This window comes from Fundulus heteroclitus, unplaced genomic scaffold (genome assembly GCF_011125445.2).
Source record: "Fundulus heteroclitus isolate FHET01 unplaced genomic scaffold, MU-UCD_Fhet_4.1 scaffold_104, whole genome shotgun sequence".
Classification (NCBI taxonomy): domain Eukaryota; kingdom Metazoa; phylum Chordata; class Actinopteri; order Cyprinodontiformes; family Fundulidae; genus Fundulus; species Fundulus heteroclitus.
Window position 1 is genome coordinate 593,169 of NW_023396508.1, and position 22,261 is coordinate 615,429.

The 22,261-nt window shown below is 45.0% G+C and overlaps 1 protein-coding gene across 1 annotated transcript; it reads left to right on the plus strand.

The window, feature by feature from the left end:
* The first annotated feature begins 18,308 nt into the window (after window positions 1-18,308).
* Window positions 18,309-20,535, plus strand: LOC118558168. Its single transcript, XM_036128623.1, has 2 exons — window positions 18,309-20,217; window positions 20,403-20,535. The coding sequence occupies exon 1, from the start codon at window positions 18,492-18,494 to the stop codon at window positions 19,950-19,952; it is 1,461 nt and encodes a 486-aa protein (XP_035984516.1). The 5' UTR covers window positions 18,309-18,491; the 3' UTR covers window positions 19,953-20,217; window positions 20,403-20,535.
* Window positions 20,536-22,261: the final 1,726 nt, after the last annotated feature.

Sequence of the window (22,261 nt, forward strand, 5' to 3'; positions counted from 1 at the left end):
ACAGCAACAAAAAATAAGTTTTCAATTCACATGGGTTCCAGCACATAAAGGAATTTTAGGTAATGAAAAAGTAGATAAGTTAGCTAAAGAAGCAGTTAAGGCAAGAGAAATTGAATATGATGTCCCACTAAGTAGAACAGAAATAAAAGTAATTATTAAAGATAAAATAAATAATATATGGCAGGAGAGATGGAATTTAGAAGAAAAAGGAAGACATTTATATAAAATACAAAAAGATATTATCATAAGATATAATATTATAATGAATAGAAGAGAGGAAATATGGATAAACAGGTTGAGGATAGGGCATACTAGTTTAAATACTGGTTTAAAAATAATAGGGAAACATCCAACAGGTAATTGTTCTTATTGTGGAGAAATCGGAGTAGAACATGTTTTGATTTATTGTAGGAAATTTATTAAAGAGAGGAAAGAACTGGAAACGGTATTGAGGAGTTCAGTAAAGATGGCTGAATTATTAGGGAAACATCAATCAGATAAAATAATTAAAGCACTTATTAAATATTTAAAAGATACAGAATTAGCTCGGAGGATTTAGTGTGTATGTATGTGTGTGTGAGTGTGTAAGTAAAGATATCATCTAGTTTCATTAAGATATTACGGAGCCCCAGAACTGACATGGAAGAAAAAAGAGATACAGTGTGCGCACGAAATACTAATTTGTTCCCACGGAATACTAATTTGTTCCCACAAAATATTAATTTGTTCCCACAAAATACTAATTTGTTCCCACAAAATACTAATTTGTTCCCACGAAATAGTAATTTGTTCCCATGAAATACTAATTCGTTCCCACGAAGTATTAATTTGTTCCCACGAAATATTAATTTGTTCTCACAAAATATTATTTTGTTCCCACGAAATACTACTTCGTTCCCACGAAGTAGGCAACTTGACGTGACGCACTTGACGTCCAAGGTGGGTGTCTCGTTATTGTCAATATTGTTATAGCCTATATTTGGTGCCACTGCTGTTAAATTAGAAAGTTCACGCTTCCTTACAACCTCATCGTTTCCTTGCCTGAAATAACTCAAAAAAGTGGCGACAGTCGCTCAGTGAACGCTGGAGATAGGCACCAGCAACCCCCGCGACCCCATGAGGGATTAAGCGGGTCAGAAAATGGATGGATGGATGTGGCGACAAAGACGTGAGCGGGTGCTTGATGTTTTTCTCCGCGAATCGCGGAACTTTAGGGAATAGAAGGCGCCCGCCACCAAGTGGGTGGGGTGGGGGGAAAAGACCGAACGTGGCGGTGAGAAAAGGTGTCCTTCCTAAGCAGCTCAAGTGTCAATATTCTCCACGTCGCTGTTTTCTGGATCCTGTTTCAGTTTTAACAGCGTTTCCACGGAGAACGCACTCCAGAGGGTCCGACGTTCTGCGCACTGTGCATCTGAGAAGGGCTGTTCGTTTGTCAATTAAAAACTTTCAATGACGGGCAAAGCTGCAGTGCACACTTCTGTGTGCAATGCAGGTATTCAGTATAATGTTTAATTCTTCTGCATCAACCTCCAAAATTTAGTGGAAAACCTTAAGATGCAACATCTTGTTTGCAAGATGGACAAAACGAGTTTTCAGAGCTCTACAATGTACAGCTGTCCTTGGAAATAAATGACAGGCAACAAGAGTGTGTACATGTACACTGCATTTGCAGTAACAGTGAGTGCTTTTTAAAAATATAATAATAATAAAATCAGGAACATGGTGTAATGTTAATTGGATTCATATTGAGAATTTGGAAAGTCTATTACTTTTTAAGCCTATGAAACTACTAATGTTGCTTTTCTATGTTCTAAAAGTCAACTATGGATACTGGGCTGCGAGAATTTCTGATAGAGCGTCAACTGCAAGATGCAGTACAGAAACTTGAAGACGAAAATGTAAGTAATGTCCCTAAATACAGTGTGTGTGTGTGTGTGTGTGTGTGTGTGTGTGTGTGTGTGTGTGCGTGCGTGCGTGCGCACATGCGTGCGTGTTAATTTTTAGGATTATTATTAATTGGAAGTTTGCAGATATTCCCCAAGCACTTCCTGAACCACAGTCTTCTCCTGTAACATTGGTTGTAAGACAAGGTCACTGTCTCACTGACTTCATCAATGCCTTCAAGGACCCAAAAATGATGGCATCTGAGGGTTACATCAAAATGCGTTTACCAAATGTAGAGCTTGAAAAGGCGGAGGGGGGTGGTGTTTTGAGAGACTGTCTGACAGAATTTTGGATGGATTTCTATGATAGCTGCACACTGGGACTGGAAATGAAAGTTCCGTTCATCAGGCATGACTTTAAGCAGGAAGAATGGCAGGCTGTTGCAAGAGTGTTTGTAGTAGGGTGGAAACAGGCAGGTTACTTCCCAGTTAAACTTGCTATACCATTCCTGGAAGAGGTGCTGTATGGCTCGGCAATCAGTAATTTAAAGGAATCACTTTTGCTGTACGTATCACATGAGGAAAGAGCTGTTCTCCTGAAATCTTTGGAGGACTTTGATTCTGTGAGTGAAGATGAATTGCTGGATGTACTCAATGCACATGAATGCAAGCAAGTCCCTACCAAGGACTCACTGCTCCCTACTTTGGCACAGATTGGAAATAAAGTAATGATTCAGGCCCCAATGTATGCAATTGAGTGCTGGCGTCCTATTATGGTTTCTGTAGCTAGTTTACTACCACCAGAAGGACTGCATCATTTCATTGCAAAAAAACCAACTGGAAAAACAGTGAAGGAACTTCAAATCTTTCCAGAGGACATGACAGCAGCCCAGTCAACAGTTTGTCGTTACTTGAAAAGGTACATTGCAGAAATTGATTGCAAGACCCTTCAGCTTTTCCTGCGCTTCTGTACAGGGTCTGATGTCTTGGATAAAGCCATACTAATTGAGTTCATGGAAACCACATGGGCTTTTGCCCATGGAGCCCGGCCGGGCTCAGCCCGAAGAGGCAACATGGGTCCCCCTTCCAATGGGCTCACCACCTGTCGGAGGGGCCAAAGGGGTCGGGTGCATTGTGCAACGGGTGGCAGTAGAGGGCGGGGACCTTGGCGTTCCGATCCTCGGCTGCAGAAGCTGGCTCTTGGGACGTGGAATGTCACCTCTCTGGTGGGGAAGGAGCCTGAGCTTGTGCGCGAGGTTGAGAGGTTCCGACTAGAGATAGTTGGACTCACCTCGACGCACCGCTCTGGCTCCGGAACCAGTCTCCTTGAGAGGGGCTGGACATTCTTCCACTCTGGAGTTGCCCATGGTGAGAGGCGCCGAGCTGGGGTTGGCATACTGGTTGCCCCCCATCTCGGTGTCTGCACGTTGAGGTTTTCCCCGGTGAACGAGAGGGTGGCCTCCCTCTGCATTCGTGTGGGGGGACGGGTTCTGACTGTTGTTTGCGCTTATGCGCCAAACGGCAGTTCAGATTACCCACCCTTTTTGGAGTCCTTGGAGGGGGTACTGGAGAGTGCCCCTCCTGGGGACTCCCTCGTTTTGCTGGGGACTTCAACGCTCACATGGGCAATGACAGTGGGACCTGGAGGGGCATGGTTGGGAGGAATGGCCCACCTGATCTGAACTCGAGTGGTGTTTTGTTGTTGGACTTCTGTGCTCGTCATGGATTGTCCATCACAAACACCATGTTCAAGCATAAGGGTGTCCATATGTGCTCTTGGCACCAGGACACCCTAGGTCGCAGTTCAATGATCGACTTTGTTGTCGTTTCATCTGACCTGCGGCCGTATGTCTTGGACACTCGGGTGAAGAGAGGGGCGGAGCTCTCCACCGACCACTACCTGGTGGTGAGTTGGCTCCGATGGCGGGGGAGGAAGCCGGTCCGACCGGGCAGGCCCAAACGCACTGTGAGGGTTTGCTGGGAATGTCTGGCAGAGTCCCCTGTGAGGCGGAGCTTTAACTCCCACCTCCGGGAGAACTTTAAACACGTCCCGAGGGAGGCGGGGGACATTGAGTCTGAATGGACCATGTTCCACGCCTCTATTGTTGAGGCGGCCAGTTGGAGCTGTGGCCGCAAGGTTGTCGGTGCATGTCGCGGCGGCAACCCTCGAACCCCCTGGTGGACACCAGCGGTGAGGGAAGCCGTCAAGCTGAAGAAGGAGTCCTACCGGGCTTTTTTGGCCTGTGGGACTCCGGAAGCAGCTGATGTGTACCGGCAGTCGAAGCGGCAGGCGGCTCGGCTGGTCGCCGAGGCAAAAACTCGGGCGTGGAAAGAGTTCGGAGAGGCCATGGAGAAAGACTTCCGTACGGCTTCGAAGCGATTCTGGTCCACTATCCGGCGTCTCAGGAGGGGGAAGCAGTGCAGTACCAACACTGTTTACAGTGGGGGTGGTGTGTTGCTGACCTCGACTCGGGACGTCGTGCGTCGGTGGGCGGAATACTTCGAAGACCTCCTTAATCCCACCAACACGTCTTCCATTGAGGAAGCAGAGCCTGAGGACTCTGGGTCGGGTTCTCCCATCTCTGGTGCTGAGGTTGCCGAGGTTGTTAAAAAGCTCCTCGGTGGCAAGGCCCCGGGGGTGGATGAGATTCGCCCTGAGTACCTTAAGGCTCTGGATGTTGTGGGGCTGTGTTGGTTAACGCGGCTCTGCAACATTGCGTGGACATCGGGGGCAGTTCCTCTGGATTGGCAGACTGGGGTGGTGGTCCCCCTATTTCAAAAGGGGGACCGGAGGGTGTGTTCCAACTACAGAGGAATCACACTCTTAAGCCTCCCTGGTAAGGTCTATTCAGGGGTTCTGGAAAGGAAGGTCCGTCGGATAGTTGAATCTCGGATTCAGGAAGAGCAGTGTGGTTTTTGTCCTGGCCGTGGAACACTGGACCAGCTCTATACCCTCAGCAGGATTCTTAAGGGGGCATGGGAGTTTGCCCAACCAGTCTACATGTGCTTTGTGGATCTGGAGAAGGCATTCGACCGTGTCCCCCGGGGGATCCTGTGGGGGGTACTCCGGGAGTATGGAGTACCGGACCCTTTAATAAGGGCTGTCAGGTCTCTGTACGACCGGTGTCAGAGTCTGGTCCGCATTGCCGGCAGTAAGTCGGACTCGTTTCCGGTGAGCGTTGGACTCCGCCAAGGTTGCCCTTTGTCACCGATTCTGTTCATAACTTTTATGGACAGAATTTCTAGGCGCAGCCAAGGTGTTAAGGGGATCCGTTTTGGTGGCCTTAGGATTGCGTCTCTGCTATTCGCGGATGACGTGGTCCTATTGGCTTCATCAGGGCGTGATCTACAGCTCTCACTGGAGCGGTTCGCAGCCGAGTGCGAAGCGGCCGGGATGAAAATCAGTGCCTCCAAATCCGAGACCATGGTCTTGAACCGGAAAAGGGGTAGAGTGCCTTCTCCGGGTTGGGGAGGATGTCCTGCCCCTAGTGGAGGAGTTCAAGTATCTTGGGGTCTTGTTCACGAATGAGGGGAAGATGGAGCGGGAGATCGACAGGCGGATTGGTGCAGCGTCTGCTGTGAAGCGGGCGCTGTACCGATCCGTTGTGGTGAAGAGAGAGCTAAGCCAAAAGGCGAAGCTCTCGATTTACCGGTCGATCTACGTTCCTACCCTCATCTATGGTCACGAGCTTTGGGTCGTGACCGAAAGAACGAGATCCCGGATACAAGCGGCTGAAATTAGTTTTCTCCGTAGTGTGTCTGGGCTCTCCCTTAGAGATAGGGTGAGGAGCTCAGTCATCCGGGGAGGACTCAGAGTAGAGCCGCTGCTCCTCCACGTCGAGAGGAGCCAGTTGAGGTGGCTCGGGCATCTGGTCAGGATGCCTCCTGGACGCCTTCCTGGTGAGGTGTTCTGGGCACGTCCCACCGGGAGGAGGCCCAGGGGAAGACCCAGGACACGCTGGAGGGACCATGTCTCCCGGCTGGCCTGGGAATGCCTTGGGATTCCTCCTGAGGAGCTGGCCCAAGTGGCTGGGGAGAGGGACGTCTGGGCCTCCCTACTGAAGCTGCTACCCCCGCGACCCGACCCCGGATAAGCGGAAGAAGACGGACGGACGGACGGACGGACGGACGGACGGAAACCACAGATTTCCTGCGCAGTCCACAGTTCCATACCTGTGGATGTGTATTAAAGCTCCCTATTGGCTACCACAGCTACCCAGATTTTCGCACAACATTCTCACAAGCTCAATGTGGGTAATGGATGTGGTGTAAGTAATAGTGTAGCCATTAACATGAAGGATGATGACAGGTAGTTGTAGACTACGTTTTGTTGTTGTTAATGCTGTAACACGTTCTGCTTATTTTGTGGGGAGGGTCATCAACAAAATAAGTTTTAGTGAATTAAATAGTCCCACCTCACAGGAAGCTATCATGTGAATGTACACTTTTGTAGTGCTTCACCTCGTTGCAATTTTTCATTATTAACCGTTTTACTCTAGACATTATATTGCTGTTCATCCTAAAACACATCTATGTCTGTTGCACATTGTTGTACTCCATTTAGTGCCAAAACATAAGACCGATGAGTAGGTGTAAAGCTAAAAATATTTCAGATATCACGTATGTTTATGTTGACTACACTGACTAGGCACACAGTTCCACTTCATAAAACTGGAACTATCTCTTCAATGTATTATTTTATACTAAAACTTAACTGATTGTTTTACATTGTTGTTATATTTGTTTGTAACAGCCTCAGAATCTGAGCCTTGACTGATGTTTTCAAGGTGTTTAAAACTTGTTGAAATGTTTACAAAAGTTGTTCAAACTTTGTAACTGTCAGTAGACAGTAGTAAAGCTGTTCTTATCCTGTTATTACACACCAAATAGATTTTAAAAAGATAATTAAACCATTCAAGTATGTACAAAAGTTTGATATCCTCTGTTCTATTCCATACATCTTTACACTTTACACTGAACATTTCACACCTTCAATACCTATTTTATACCTCACTTTCTAGTGTTGTAAATGTGTTGTGATTTGTTATGGAAGATACAATACTTCATCTGACAGAATTATTTAAATTTATTCCACTTATTAAAACAGATGTTTTGGAACTATAAAGAGCATTAATGCAACAACCAGCCTTCATCCTCTTCTCCACTTAAGGTGTCGCAAATAACTGTGGATGCACCATGTCCCTCAGCTGAATATACATATCAACTGCCTGGGACATGGTAGATGGGAAGTCCAAGTTTGATTCCGCCATTATTATTGTGCACAAATCAAACAGATCCGCGTCACATGGGACCGAACTTAAAAATGTGCAGCTGTGTTTGCATGCAGTCAGATCTTCAGCCAGTGGAACACGATAGTCTTCTGCACCCCAAAGGTGAGGGGCAATGTACATGACATCCGGGATCCCACTGGGCACATTGGTGTTCTTGGAGGGCCTTATACATCATCCAGAGAAGACGGCTCACCCGCTACTTCCATCTAATGTAGAACAGATTACTAGATCAATGTGTGCTTCTGTGCTTTTTTGTTTCTCTTGTTGTGTCTCTGTTCTGTCTTCTGTAACCCTAGTCGGTCGAGGCAGATGACCGTTCATACTGAGCCCGGTTCTGCCGGAGGTTTTTCCTTCCCGTTAATGGGTGGTTTTTCTTCCCACTGTCGCTTCATGCTTGCTCAGTATGAGGGATTGCAGCAAAGCCATGTACAATGCAGATGACTCTTCCTGTGGCTCTACGCTTCCCCAGGAGTGAATGCTGCTTGTCGGGACTTTGATGCAATCAACTGGTTTCCTTATATAGGACATTTTTGACCAATCTGTATAATCTGACCCAATCTGTATAATATGATTGAACTTGACTTTGTAAAGTGCCTTGAGATGACATGTTTCATGATTTGGCGCTATATAAATAAAATTGAATTGAATCGAATTGAATTATACGGTGAGCATTCCAAACATCCTGGATGTCATTTAATACCTCCTGATGAAGAAACAAGAACACTGACCATTATAAAGTTATAGGCTTGTGATATATATACTGAAATATTGGGCTGTTTATACTCTGTCTTTGCATATAACAGTGTAATAAAAGTACAAGAGCATTCCATTCCTAGAATCCAGTTATGTTAGTGACTTCCAGTATCTTAAAAAACAAGCGGGGAGGTAGAGCCTTTGGTTACTGGGCTTCATAGCTGTGGATCCAGCTCTTTCTATGGGTCAGAGAGGCAGATATTTCATCAAGTCCAGGCTTAAAACGTTTTTGTATAACAGAGCTTTTAATTGAGACTGGTTCAATTAGCTCTGGGCCATTTTATAGCAGAATCTCCAATTTTGTTCGCTGATAAATATAATAAATAAATACATATACATAAAAAACATTAAATAAACAAAAACTCACAGTGACTCAGTTATCTATGATTAGGCCTACATTAAGGTGGAATTGTGCAGTTTTTGGGATACGTGCTATGATCATAATATTTACCTGAATGATTGGCAGGAAACAGAACTGTGTCAGAGCTTTGTCAATGAAATCCCCAGAGAAGAAACATTCATCCTTCAATTCTCCTAGAGCAGTGATCCACTGTTCGATTCCTTCTTTTCTCATCACTCCCCACCAGCTCTCAATTCTCTGGTTAGCAGTACTTGCCCCTCTGACGTAGCTTTCTCTCCGCTGCTCTATCGTCCGTGTCATCTCTCCGTAGATACTGTTGTATGTCCCCAACCACCACATTCTCAGTACCCATATCTGTCCGGACGAGCCTGGGGCAGCCCCCAAAGCACTCCAATGCTTCCACGAAGTACCCCCCGATGACTTTTGGGTCGCTATTAGTGAAGGCAGCCCACAGCCAAATGACTTTGCGTGAGAACCCGTCGATGCACCCATTAATGCATATCCCATATGGCTTCAGTTTGTCATATGAGTCTATATGCCACACAAAGTTAGGTCCCTGAGCAAAATATTGCCTCCTTCTGAGACATCTGGCTTGACGAACTTGAGAACCGATGGGGTCCAGCAGAGAGAGGAGGATCCTGACATCCTCTTTTCTGACACGAATGCCATGTTGTAGGCACTTAACATACATCCACCGATAGCCGTGGTCCTTTCCAGAGCCCTGCAATTGGTCAACAATAAAGTCTATCCCAGCATCCAAGTTGTATGTCCGTCGATGAAGCGATCTGGCTCTTAAAATTCTATGCAAATGCCTCTCACTAATGAGAATTCCTTGTAACATTAAACTTCTCAGAATGTCTTTGTAGTTCATTCCCAGCCTAAAATATAACTCGAACAGGCTATCTCTGTCCATCATGTTTTGCTCTTCTGAGAAGGTGTGCTGTGTGTTGGAACATGATGTTTTAGTATTTTTGCACACGCTATATATATATTTTGTGGCCACAAATTAGTATTTTGTGAGAACAAATTAATATTTCATGGGAACAAATTAATATTTCGTGGGAACAAATTAATATTTTGTGTGAACGAATTAGTATTTCGTGGGAACAAATTAATATTTCGTGGGAACAAATTAGTATTTCATGGGAACAAATTAATATTTGGTGGGAACAAATTAGTATTTCGTGGGAACAAATTAGTATTTTGTGCGCACACTGTATCTCTTTTTTCTTCCATGTCAGTTCTGGGGCTCCGTAAGATATAAAGATATATAGGAAAATATATTTCTCAATTACATCTCCGTCCAGTTGATGGCGGTAATGCACACAGTATGTAAACTGCCAGAAAACACAATAGACCAGTTCATTGTTATTGTTTTGATCCGGGTTTTTCGCGCATGCGCGCCAGACTGGTTGGCAAAAGACGAACACAACGGCGGACGCAAACAGAGAAACTGACGAGTTCTCCACGTATTTTTCTTCTTTAGATAACGTATCACAAGATCGTTTTAAGAGTAAGTTGATGGTTGATGGTATCAGATTGCCAGATCCACACAGCAAAAGCCTGAAGGGACGGAGCAAGTCTGTGAAATGCTGGCCAAGTGTTCCGTACCGCGACGTATACAACTGCCTAAATATAAACACGGCAGGCCAGTACAGACGAGAGAGCATGAAAACCCCTGAAACCGCTGGACGGCTACAATTATTTTATATCGGGAAAAAGGCTCCAGCAACGCCCGCGACGCCGTGAGGGATTAAGCGGGTCAGAAAATCGATGGATGGATGGATGTTGTTCACACGTTTGTGTAACAGCACAAAGCGGCGTCGGACACAGGCCGCGTCTCAGCAGAGAGGAAGACCCGCCTGGTAGGTTAAAAAAAACATTGTTCACTACGGATTATTTTGGTGTTTTTGTCTTGTTAAAATGGGCGGGGGTGTCGGCGACATTGCAGCGTAAACTCAGAAGTACTAGCGCCCGTGAACAGGGGCATAATGTAGCCGCTGGCTGGAGCAGCAGAAGCCTGCTGCTGCTGCTCCAGCCAGCTGTTGCTGCAGCAGCCGCTTCTCCGGCCTGTGTAGCGATCGCCACCCCCCCCCGCCGCTATTTAAGTAGAACAATGACTAGAGCAGAATTAAGTTGTATTTACCGGAGATGAAGTGTAGTCTGCAAATTCTGTCGTAGTATGATGGCTCCCCCTGTCCATTGGGAGTGTCTGCCTGCGCTCCTTTCATTGAAATTATCCATTTCTTTCTTCGTCCTTCCTCCTTTGGTAAACGACAGAAACGTACATCCAACGATTTGGAATGCCTCTCTGTGCAACCGGGAGCACAACAACTCGTAGGCATTGTTTAGATTCCAAAAATAAACAAACTAAAATACGCTCTAAATCACCCGTTTTGTCATGTAGTAGACGAGAACAGTACTGTTTTTGCCAACCACCGTGACCCGGATGTAGCGCTGACGTCACGCGTGAACTACCCTATAGAAGAAGAAGAAGAAGAAGAAGACTTTTTTTGACTTTTAACAAAACTTTAATTACAAAAGGCCAAACAATTAAACAGTTTAGTTAAAAACAAGTGTCATTTATATAAAATTCTTAAATACGGAGCTTGTTAAATTGAAGTTCTCCACTTTCAGACACTTCACATAAAATCTTTTTAAAACCCCACAACTGCATAAAATCCTCCATGTTCTGCGTGGCTCTGTGGAAGTGAAACTCCAGCCTAATCCTGGCTTTAACGTTGCACTTCCACAGAGCCATAGCGTCAAAGTGAGGTCCTCCCTGCAGTCTGTCTCTACGGGACAAATAAATGGCCATCTTTGCCTTACTGATTAAAAAGTTTAAAAGTCTAGCCTTTGGCTTATTACTTTTATTTTGACACACTCCTCCAATAAGTAAAGAAATAGTAAAAACAGTGCCAAAAAGACTAAAAACATTTGTTAAAAGGCTAAAAACGGTCTTTAGTCTTGTACAGTCCGTAAAAACATGAACAACATTTTCAGACAGACTGCAGAAAGGACACTCATTTAAAACAGCTCGATTAATAACCGATAAAAACGAGTTTGTGGCGATGGCACCGTGTAAAATCCTCCATTGGAGATCACCAGTTCGCTTTTTAATTGGAGGCTTATATAAAGTCCTCCACTGGGGAGTGTAGCCATCTCCACTTTTCTAGTTTACATTCTATTTTCTGTTCCATGTTTTCCCAGTTCTTTTTTTTCAGTGTTTTCATTGCTTAAAAACAGACCGAGATATTTAAAACCATCTTTTTTCCATAAAAGTCCCTGAGGGAGAACCGGGAGCCCTTCACGCCATTCGCCCACTGCCAGGGCTTCGCTTTTCCCCCAGAAGATAAAAACAAGAACTTAGTTGTTATCTCGGCCAGTCTATCAACATCTTGCTGGTTTCTAGTAAAAACAACGACGTCATCAGCATTGGCAGATAAAACCACTCGACTGTTAAAACCAGGTAAAACCAAACCATGAACACTAGAACGTATCTTTTGAAGCAGGGGTTCCAGGGAGAGCGCGTAGAGCATCCCGGACAGGGGGCAGCCTTGGCGAACACCTCTACGCACCCTAAAAGGAGCACACAGACCACCGTTGATCTTTACCATACTCTCAATGCCACTGTACATCACCTTGATCTTGCCGATATGACCAGTGCCAAACCCAAACCTCTCCATAGTTTTCAACAGGAAGCCGTGTTCGACGTGATCAAACGCCTTTTCTTGATCTAATGCGATCAAGCCCGTTCTTAAACCCAATGAACCGGAGACCTCCAAAACATCCCAAATTAGGTAGACGTTATCTACCATGGACTTGTCGGGGACGCAGTAGGTCTTGTCCCGGTGGATGACCTGCTCCATAGCTTCTCTCAGCCGAGTTGCCAAGGCTTTGGAGAGGATCTTATAGTCGGTGCAGAGGAGAGACACAGGGCGCCAGTTCTTAATGTCCTGCAGATTCCCTTTCTTGGGCAGGAGGGTGATGACTGCCCTGCGGCACGAAAGCAGGAGTGAACCAGTGGCCAAACTCTCATTATAGACCTCCAGCAGGTCTTCCGCCAGGATGTCCCAGTAGGCTTTGAAAAACTCTACCGTGAGACCATCGATGCCTGGGGCCTTCTGGCCCTGCATATTCAGGAGGGCCGTGTGGAGCTCTTGTACCCCCAGGAGACGCTCCAGCTGTACGTTGGTCTCCTCAGAGACCTGGGGCAGCCCACCACAGAACTCCCCAAACAGCTCCTCGCTCTCCTTATACTCACTCTCAAACAGAGAGGAGTAAATCTCAACAGCCCTCCTCCTGATCTGGCCCGGTTCACTCACCTGCTGCCCTGTGTCAGATAGTAAGGAATGGATCACCTTCCTCTGCCCGCGTTTCCTCTCCAAGCTGAAGAAGAAGCTAGAGGGAGCATCCATCTCTGTGATGTTCTGAACCCGAGACCTGACCAACACGCCTTGGACTTTAGACTCCAGCAGGTTGGCTAAAACTAGCCTTTTGGAGTTGAGAGCTTCAATATGCTCTTGATTTCCTGTGGACTCACTTAAATGTTTTAGTTCCACTATATTCATCTCCAGTTTTCTAATAGATCTGGTGACGTCACGAGTAACATTAAGAACATGCTGCTGACAAAGTTGCTTGATCTGAACTTTTCCATGGTCCCACCACTGCCTTAGACAAGTAAAATCACCCTTTCTTTGTCTAAAAACAGTCCAAAAATAACTTAAAGCTTCTCTAAAACTAAGATCGTAAGTTAAAGCCAGATTAAAATGCCGGTAGGCGCTTTTAGGTAAAATGTTTGTGATAAAAACATTTCCTAAAAGCAAAGAGTGGTCTGTAAAAGCTACTGGTAAAATCTGACATGTTTTAAACACATTAAAATTATGTTTAAAACAATAAAGACGATCAATACGTGCTAAAGAGAGGCGGTTTTCTTTACTGTGGGACCAAGTGTACTGTCTGGAGCCTGTGTGCATCCTCCTCCACACGTCCACCAGGCCGTGAGACGAGACAAGCTGCTGCATGGCTTGCTGGGAAGCTTGGTGAGGCTCTTTGTGATTCCGGTCTAACAATTCGTTTTCTGTACAATTAAAATCCCCACCTAAAAAAACATAATCATCAGACCCGCAATCTCCCAACCTCTCCCCAATTTTCTCTAAAAAACGCTTCCTCTCTGCATCGACGTTAGGAGCATAAATATTAATAAAAACCACGTTAAAATGGTCAAACTGAGCTTTTACTAAAAGACACCTTCCCTGGACGATACTTTCTACATTAAAAGAGTTCGGGGTGAAAGCTGAGGAAAAGAGGAGGCCCACCCCAGAACTCTGGGAGGTGCCGTGGCTAAAAAAAGCTTCTCTGTGCTGACTCCATCACACGTTTGTTCCTTGGACACTATTTGTCTGTAAGTTCATTTTATTTATCTTCATTTTAGTATTGTGGAATATTTTGTAGGAATGCCTACGTTTCTCAATCGATATTTAAAGCTACATTGTTAGCTAATTGCATTGAATTGGGAGCTATTTGTTTGCTGTAGTCTAGTTGTTTTCTGTATCTGTATTTGATGTGTACTTTTGTGTTTTGTTATAGTTTTACAAGAAAAGTAAGAAAAGAAAACAAACCAGCCAAAGAGTTGCAAAATAAAACAAGAAAACTAACAAGGACTGGATTATTTTCAACCCAAGTGTTAGCTAGCTGTCTAGCTTTGTAAGAGCAACACATCGTGAGGGCAGCATAGTAAAAAGACAATTACGCAGCGGGTTCAAACTCGTCATGAGTCTACGTTCTGGGAAGAGATATACGAAGGACTACGCTAAGGACACCATGGACCCACCTAAATCGACAGAGCAAGAAACAGGTGCCAATTTGCAAGCTGAGAGAAAAACACCTCTCCAAGTAAGTGATGTTGCATCGCAGTCATCCAAAAGATCATCTCGTTCTTCACGACGGTCAAGCAGGACGTCAGTATCAACTGCTTCGGCGGCAGTTAAGGCACGAGCCAAAGCTAAAGCTGCTCAGGCTCAACTGGCGTATGCGGAAAAGGAAGCTAGTGTAATTAAACAAAAGGCTGACCTTGAAGCGAGTGTGATGAAACAGAAAGCTGACCTTGAAGCCAGTCTCCACATTCTTCAAAGCCAGAGAGTTGCTGCCGCTGCTGAGGCTGAAGCTACGGCTTATGAAGAGGAAGAGATTGAAAGCGGGGAGAAGCTAAAAGAATTGCACACTCCAGAAAAACCACTCAGTCCTGTTGAACAGACTAGCAACTATATCAAGCAACATGCAAACCTATTTCGTGACACTTCGCCACCGGAACGAGGTCCAGATTCTAGCGAAGCAGTTTTGAAACATGAGGCAGAATCCACCACACGGCAAAGACACAGATATCCAAAATTGGAAAAAATTGAGTTGAAACGCGAAAAACCAAGCAAGTGGGATCAACCACTCACACACTTGGACAGAACTCAGCAACCTCATCAAACTGATAGAGGATTTGTGCCAGAGCCACAAGGAGGACATGATCTTACAAAGTACTTGATGAGACGTGAGCTTGTCAGTTCAGGTCTTTTAAAATTTGACGACCGCCCTGAACACTATTGGTCATGGAAAACATCTTTTCGTGGTGCCACGCAGGACTTGAACTTGTCACCCAGAGAGGAACTGGACTTGATGGTTAAATGGCTGGGGTTAGATTCATCGCAACAAGCAATGAGAATACGTTCTGTGCATGTTCTAAATCCCGCAGCAGGCCTCAGCATGGTGTGGCAACGTTTAGAGGAATGCTATGGAATGCCAGAGGTTATAGAAAACGCACTGTTCAAGAAATTGGAAAACTTTCCAAAGCTAACAAACAAAGACAACGGCAAGCTACGAGAACTTGGTGACCTTCTACTTGAGCTAGAATGTGCAAAAGTAGAAGGATACTTGCCAGGCCTTACTTATCTAGACACAGCTCGTGGCGTAAATCCCATAGTGGAAAAGTTACCTCACAGCTTACAAGAAAAATGGATAACTCAAGCATCCAAGTACAAAGAGGACTATGAAGTGCCATTTCCTCCATTTTCTTTCTTCTCTCAGTTTGTTAGAAATCAGGCTAAGGTGAGAAATGACCCTAGCTTTGTGTTTACCACCTCAAACAGCTACATGTTCTCAAAGTCAGATAAGAAGACCAGGTTCAACAGCAGTTTTTCAGTGTCAACACACAAAACAGAAATTCCTTCAACGTCTGTTGTTTGTAGTACTTTTTCATCAAAGAAAAAGGTCATAGATCCAGCTCGGGAATGTCCGATTCACAAAAAGCCACATCCACTCCAAAAGTGCAGAACCTTTAGGAACAAACCCATTGGAGAACGCAAAGCTTATCTTAAAGATAATTATATCTGCTACAGATGTTGCGGATCGACTCAGCACATGGCAAAGGATTGCAAAGCAACCATTAAATGTTTTGAGTGTCAAAGTGAGGCACACATAACAGCTTTACATCCAAATACTCCTTCAGCTACAACTGAGACCTATGGCTCTGACAAAGAGGACAGTGGGGAGCCAGGAGAAGATACCCCCATCACATCAAAGTGCACAGAGGTTCGCAATAACTTAGAGGGCTCACGTTCATGTGCTAAGATTTGTTTAGTTAAAACATACCCTGTAGGAAGAGAAGACAAAGCAGTTAAAATGTATGCTGTTCTTGATGAGCAAAGCAACAAATCGCTCGCAAAGACAGAGTTTTTTGACCTGTTTGGAGTTAGAGCCAATACAGCTCCATACACATTAAAAACCTGTTCTGGAACTACAGAGACGTCTGGTAGAAGAGCTGATAACTTTGTTCTCAAGTCTATGGATGGAAGAGTTCAGATACCACTTCCGACCTTAATCGAATGTGACATGGTGCCAGATGACAGACTAGAAATACCTTCACCCGAAGCAGCACAACATCACTCTCATCTAAAGTCAATCGCCCATAAGATTCCAGCAGTGGACCCAGATGCTCCTATCCTGCTGCTGCTAGGAAGAGATGTCCTACGAGTGCATAAGGTGAGAGAGCAAATAAATGGACCTCATGATGCTCCATATGCACAGCGACTTGACTTGGGTTGGGTTGTAGTGGGTGATGTTTGTGCGGGAAGTTTTCATGGATCTACAAAGGTCAGTGCCTTTAAGGCAAACGTGCTGCAGAGTGGGCGCACATCCTTTCTCAGTCCATGTCCAAACAGTATCCAAATAAAGGAAAATTATGGCACCTCACAACAACATCAGATCCACCCCCTTGCTCATGGAGACATTCAACCTACGTACTCAGAGAATCACGAACACTCAGTATTCGAAAGATCCAAGGACGATAACAAATCAGGGTTGTCCATAAACGACAAAGCTTTTCTAAACATTATGGATAAAGAAGTATACCAAAATGAGGATCACAGCTGGGTAGCTCCTTTACCATTTTACTCTCCAAGACAGCTTCTTACAAGTAACCGAGAACATGCTATGAAGCGTCTTGACTCACTCAGAAAAACTCTGGAGAAAAAGCCAGAAATGAAAGAAAACTTCAAGGAGTTCATCCAAAAGATGCTTGATAAAGACCAAGCTGAACTAGCACCGCCTTTAGAAGAAGGTAAAGAACACTGGTATCTTCCAACTTTTGGCGTCTACCACCCGAAAAAACCAGGACAGATCAGGGTGGTGTTTGATTCAAGTGCTGCATATGAAGGAGTGTCTTTAAATGATGTACTTCTGAAGGGGCCAGATTTGAACAACACTCTGATAGGAGTTCTTTTGAGGTTTCGAAGAGAACTGGTAGCTGTCACAGCAGATATACAACAAATGTTCTACTGTTTTCTTGTCAGAGAGGATCATAGAGATTATCTCCGTTTCCTCTGGTATGAAGACAACAACCTCGACAAAAACATTGCAGAGTACAGAATGAAGGTCCACGTGTTTGGAAACACACCATCACCTGCTGTTGCTATATACTGCATGAGAAGAGCTGCTGAAAAGGGTGAGAATGAATATGGTTCTGATGCAAGACAGTTTGTGGAAAGACAGTTTTATGTTGACGATGGACTAATTTCAGTTACCACACCTGATGAAGCAGTGGACCTCTTGAAAAGAACAAGACAGATGCTTGCAGAATCTAATATAAGACTGCACAAGGTAGCATCAAACAGCAATCAAGTAATGGAAGCCTTACCTAAAGAAGACCGAGCAAGTGATCTGAAGGAGTTGGAGCTTGGTGCAGATCCCCTCCCTCTCCAGCGCAGCCTCGGACTTTCTTGGAATTTAGAATCTGACAGTTTCACATTTCAGGTTTCAAGTGAAACAAAACCATTCACCAAGAGAGGCATTCTGTCTACAGTAAATAGTCTCTTTGACCCCTTGGGATTTGTGGCCCCAATAATAATGCAAGGAAAAGCACTTCTGCGTGAACTTTCATCACATCAAGATGAGTGGGATTCTCCACTACCTTCTGAGAAAGAAGCAGAATGGAATGCATGGAAGAACTCTCTGAAAGCCCTGGAGGAGCTACACATTAGGAGGAGTTATTTTCCTATTTCACCCACATTACTGCGAAGGAAAGAGTTATGTATTTTTTCAGATGCATCTACACTCGCGATAGGAGCTGTGGCCTACATGAGAGCAGTTGATGTTGATGGGACATACCATGTTGGCTTTGTCATGGGTAAGTCCAAGCTGGCTCCAAAGCCTGCTCACACTATTCCACGCCTTGAGCTTTGTGCTGCTGTGTTGGCTGTCCAGTTGTACGAAACGATCCAAGAGGAAATGGACATCAGTGTAGATGCAGTTACGTTTTTTACAGACAGCAAGATTGTACTTGGCTATATCCATAATTCTTCAAGAAGATTTTATGTGTATGTGTCCAACAGAGTGGCAAGAATAAGGCAATCTTCTTGTCCAAACCAGTGGCACTATGTTTCAACAAATCAGAACCCTGCAGACCATGCCACCCGGTTTACTGCAGCAGAGCGCTTACAACAGACCAGCTGGCTTACAGGTCCCAGTTTTTTGACATCAGATTCTGCAGAAAAGCCCCCTGAAACCAACAACTTCAATCTGGTGGAACCTGAAACGGATGTTGAAATTAGACCCATTGTGACAGTTCTGACTACCCACACCTCATCAGGTCAGTTAGGGTCACATCGATTTGAGCGATTCTCAGATTGGACAAGACTCTGTAACACTATTGCTAGACTCATGAGTGTCGCCGTCTCCTTTAAGAAGAATCATGAGGATGGAAAACGTGAAACAGGGAAACGTTTTGCCAAAATACCCAGTACGGTGGAGCTTAAAAAGGCTGAAATTCTAATCATTCATGACATCCAACAAGAGGCTTTCAAGGAAGAGTTTAAGTGTCTTGAGAAAGGAGCGACACTTCCAAAACAAAGCCCACTTCAGAAACTTAACCCTGTGAAAGACAGTAATGATTTGCTGAGAGTTGGAGGTCGTATTTCATCTGCAGAGATGCCAAATGAAGAGAAACATCCACTGATCATTCCTCGAACATGCCACATTGCCACATTACTTGTGAGATTTTTTCATAAAGAGGTGGCTCACCAAGGTCGCCACATAACAGAAGGAGCTCTTCGAGCTGCTGGTTATTGGATTATTGGAGCCAAGCGGCTGGTGTCTTCTGTAATCCATAAATGTGTTATCTGTCGCAAGCTACGTGGACATCTACAAAAACAGAAAATGGCAGATCTGCCTAGAGACAGACTTACACCTGAACCCCCATTCACAAATGTGGGCCTTGATATCTTTGGACCATGGACCATCAGTACACGTCGCACAAGAGGAGGAAGTGCTAATAGTAAACGGTGGGCAGTCCTTTTCACCTGTATGTCAACCAGAGCTGTGCACATAGAGCTGGTGGAATCCATGTCAACAGATAGCTTTATCAATGCTCTGAGGAGATTTTTTGCTATCCGTGGTCCTGCCAAACTTCTCCGATCCGATAGGGGAACCAACTTTGTGGGTGCATGCAGAGAACTGAACATCACCTCTAAAGAGGCAGTGATTGAATCCTATCTCCAAAGCAAAGGATGCACATGGATTTTTAACCCACCACATTCATCACACATGGGTGGTTCATGGGAGAGACTCATCGGAGTAGCCAGACGCATTCTGGATGCTATGTTACTTCGAACAGGACACACTCATCTCACTCACGAGGTTTTGAGCACTCTCATGGCTGAAGTCATGGCGATCATGAATGCCAGACCTCTGGTGCCGGTATCCAATGATCCTGAGATGCCTACAATCCTCACTCCAGCCATGTTGCTTACTCAAAAGACAAGCACAGTGTCAGCTCCTTCTGGTGAATTCAAGATGGGTGATCTCCAAGGTAAACAATGGAAACATGTCCAATGTCTTGCTGATACTTTTTGGAAGCGATGGAAACAGGAATATTTGTCCACTCTACAAGTGCGCAGGAAATGGACTCGGCAAGAGAAAAACATAAAAGTGGGAGATGTTGTCTTACTTAAAGACAGTCAAGCCCACAGGAACGATTGGCCCATTGGGATTATTGTGAAAACTTTACCAAGCAGTGATAGGATTGTACGCAAGGTAGAAGTGAAGACAACAAAAGGAGGACATGTCAAGGTTTTCCACAGACCTGTCTCAGAAGTTATTGTTCTGCTTTCTGAAGGCCTTTGAAGATGGACTGATTGAGTTTTCTGTAACTATGGTGTCAAAATAATATTTTGCCAAGCGGGGAGTGTGCTGACTCCATCATTATGTTTGTTAAGAATTGCATGGGAAATTGTAAGTTAAAATATGGAACCTTACTGACACCTAGTGGACATAGTTTGCATGTATAATTTTGGGCAGTCAAGCAGAACTCGTCCAGCTGCACGGTTGTTGTTTTCGTTAGTCCTTCAGACAACTTCGGACACGTTTGTTCCTTGGACACTATTTGTCTGTAAGTTCATTTTATTTATCTTCATTTTAGTATTGTGGAATATTTTGTAGGAATGCCTACGTTTCTCAATCGATATTTAAAGCTACATTGTTAGCTAATTGCATTGAATTGGGAGCTATTTGTTTGCTGTAGTCTAGTTGTTTTCTGTATCTGTATTTGATGTGTACTTTTGTGTTTTGTTATAGTTTTACAAGAAAAGTAAGAAAAGAAAACAAACCAGCCAAAGAGTTGCAAAATAAAACAAGAAAACTAACAAGGACTGGATTATTTTCAACCCAAGTGTTAGCTAGCTGTCTAGCTTTGTAAGAGCAACACATCGTGAGGGCAGCATATTCTCCCTTCCATTCCTTTCGCCAGTCTGCTTCATTGCTAATATCACTATGCGTTTCTTGTAAAAATAAAACACTGATTCTTTTCTGTTTTGCTATTTCATAAATCATAGTGCGTTTAACAGCCTCCCTAGCTCCATTAACATTTAAAGAAGGTATTTTAAAATTATCCATGTTGGGTAAAAGGCTAAAACCAACACCACAACAAAATATGCACAATAAAAATAATAATAAGTTAGTGCTCATCATTCTATTCAAAATTGTTTTCTCACTTTTCCCATAATTTTCTTTAGTCTAAAAACCTCCTGATCAGAAAACCCAGACTCTTCTTTTCTTCTGATATAATATCTCGCAGAGAAATAAAATATTTTTAAATTGGGAAAATATTTTTCTACTTTTATCCCTCTTAATCCTTTTGTTTCTTGGAGAAAATTAAAAGATTCAACAGGATAATGTGCCTCTGCACTGCTACCCTGGGACAGAGAAACCTCACTGCTGTCAGACAGCTCACCCTCACTGTCACTGCTGTCTGACACCTCCTTTCTCTCTGTGGCCAGCTTGCTGAACGGCTTTCTGCTCTGAACAGCAATCATCACATTTTTCCTCTTACTACGCCTTTTTAAATTCATAGGAACCTCCTGCTCCATCAACTGTGCCCCCTCGTCTTTCTCCTCCACAGGAGCCACCACAGACTCCCCCACAGGAGCCACCACAGACTCCTCCACACTCACCTCCCATCCACCTACCACCGCCTCACCTTTCCCTCCCTGCTCTCCACACACACCAGTCACCTCACCACCAGTCTCACCCTCCTGCTCTTCACACATGCCATCCTGCTCCATCTCACCCTGAGTCTCCACTTCCTCACCAGTTACACAAGTTTCCCCACCACCACACACCACCGTGCTGCCCTCACTCACCACACAATCACTCCTTTGTGGATCAGATTTTTTAATCCACAATTTTCTCCTCCACTAAACTCCTCTGCTGGTCTCCAGCGACCGGAGCTGACGCCACGGCTTCCTCCGCGGCTACGCTGGAGTTCCCCGCAGCGCCATACTCCTCCACCGCAGCAGGAGCTCCAGCCTCGCTGGACACACCCACCTGCTTCCCGGCTGCAGCAGGCTGCTGCTCCGCGGAGCCAGATGGAGCCGACCCGGCTCTGTTTGGGCACGATTTTATCAAATGTCCCTCCTGTCCACAGCCGAAGCACTTCATGCCAGATGAGGTGGCGAACAAGACGTAGTCAAATTCGTCCACTTTCACCCGGAAACGCAGGTTTAGCCCCTTGTCACGTTTGTTGAGGATCATGAAGACTTGTCTCCGGTGGGAGACAACATGCTTCAACAAAGGTGATGTACACCCCGACAGAATCTTTTTAACGGGGGAAACCACCTTTCCGTGACAAGAGAGCTCTTTAACGAGGAACTCGTTGCTGATGAACGGAGGGACATTTGATAAAATCACCCTGGTAGCGGGCTGCGTGAGCGGCAACACCTGGAGGAACGAGCCGTTCACAGAAATGCCCGACTTCACCAACGGGTTCGCCTGCTCAACCCGCTCAACAAACAACACCGCGGCTCCGTTCATGCGAACTTGATGGGACCATGTCCAATAACCTCACCCACTGCCAAACAAACGTCCTCCACGCTGCACGGAGACCCGGCACCCACCTTGATGCCGTTCCTCCGTGTCAGCGCGGAGAAGACGCCAGA

Excerpts from the sequence above, each read along its gene's own strand:
- LOC118558168 (XM_036128623.1), top strand. The coding sequence starts at position 18,492 with ATGAGTGTCGCCGTCTCCTTTAAGAAGAATCATGAGGATGGAAAACGT.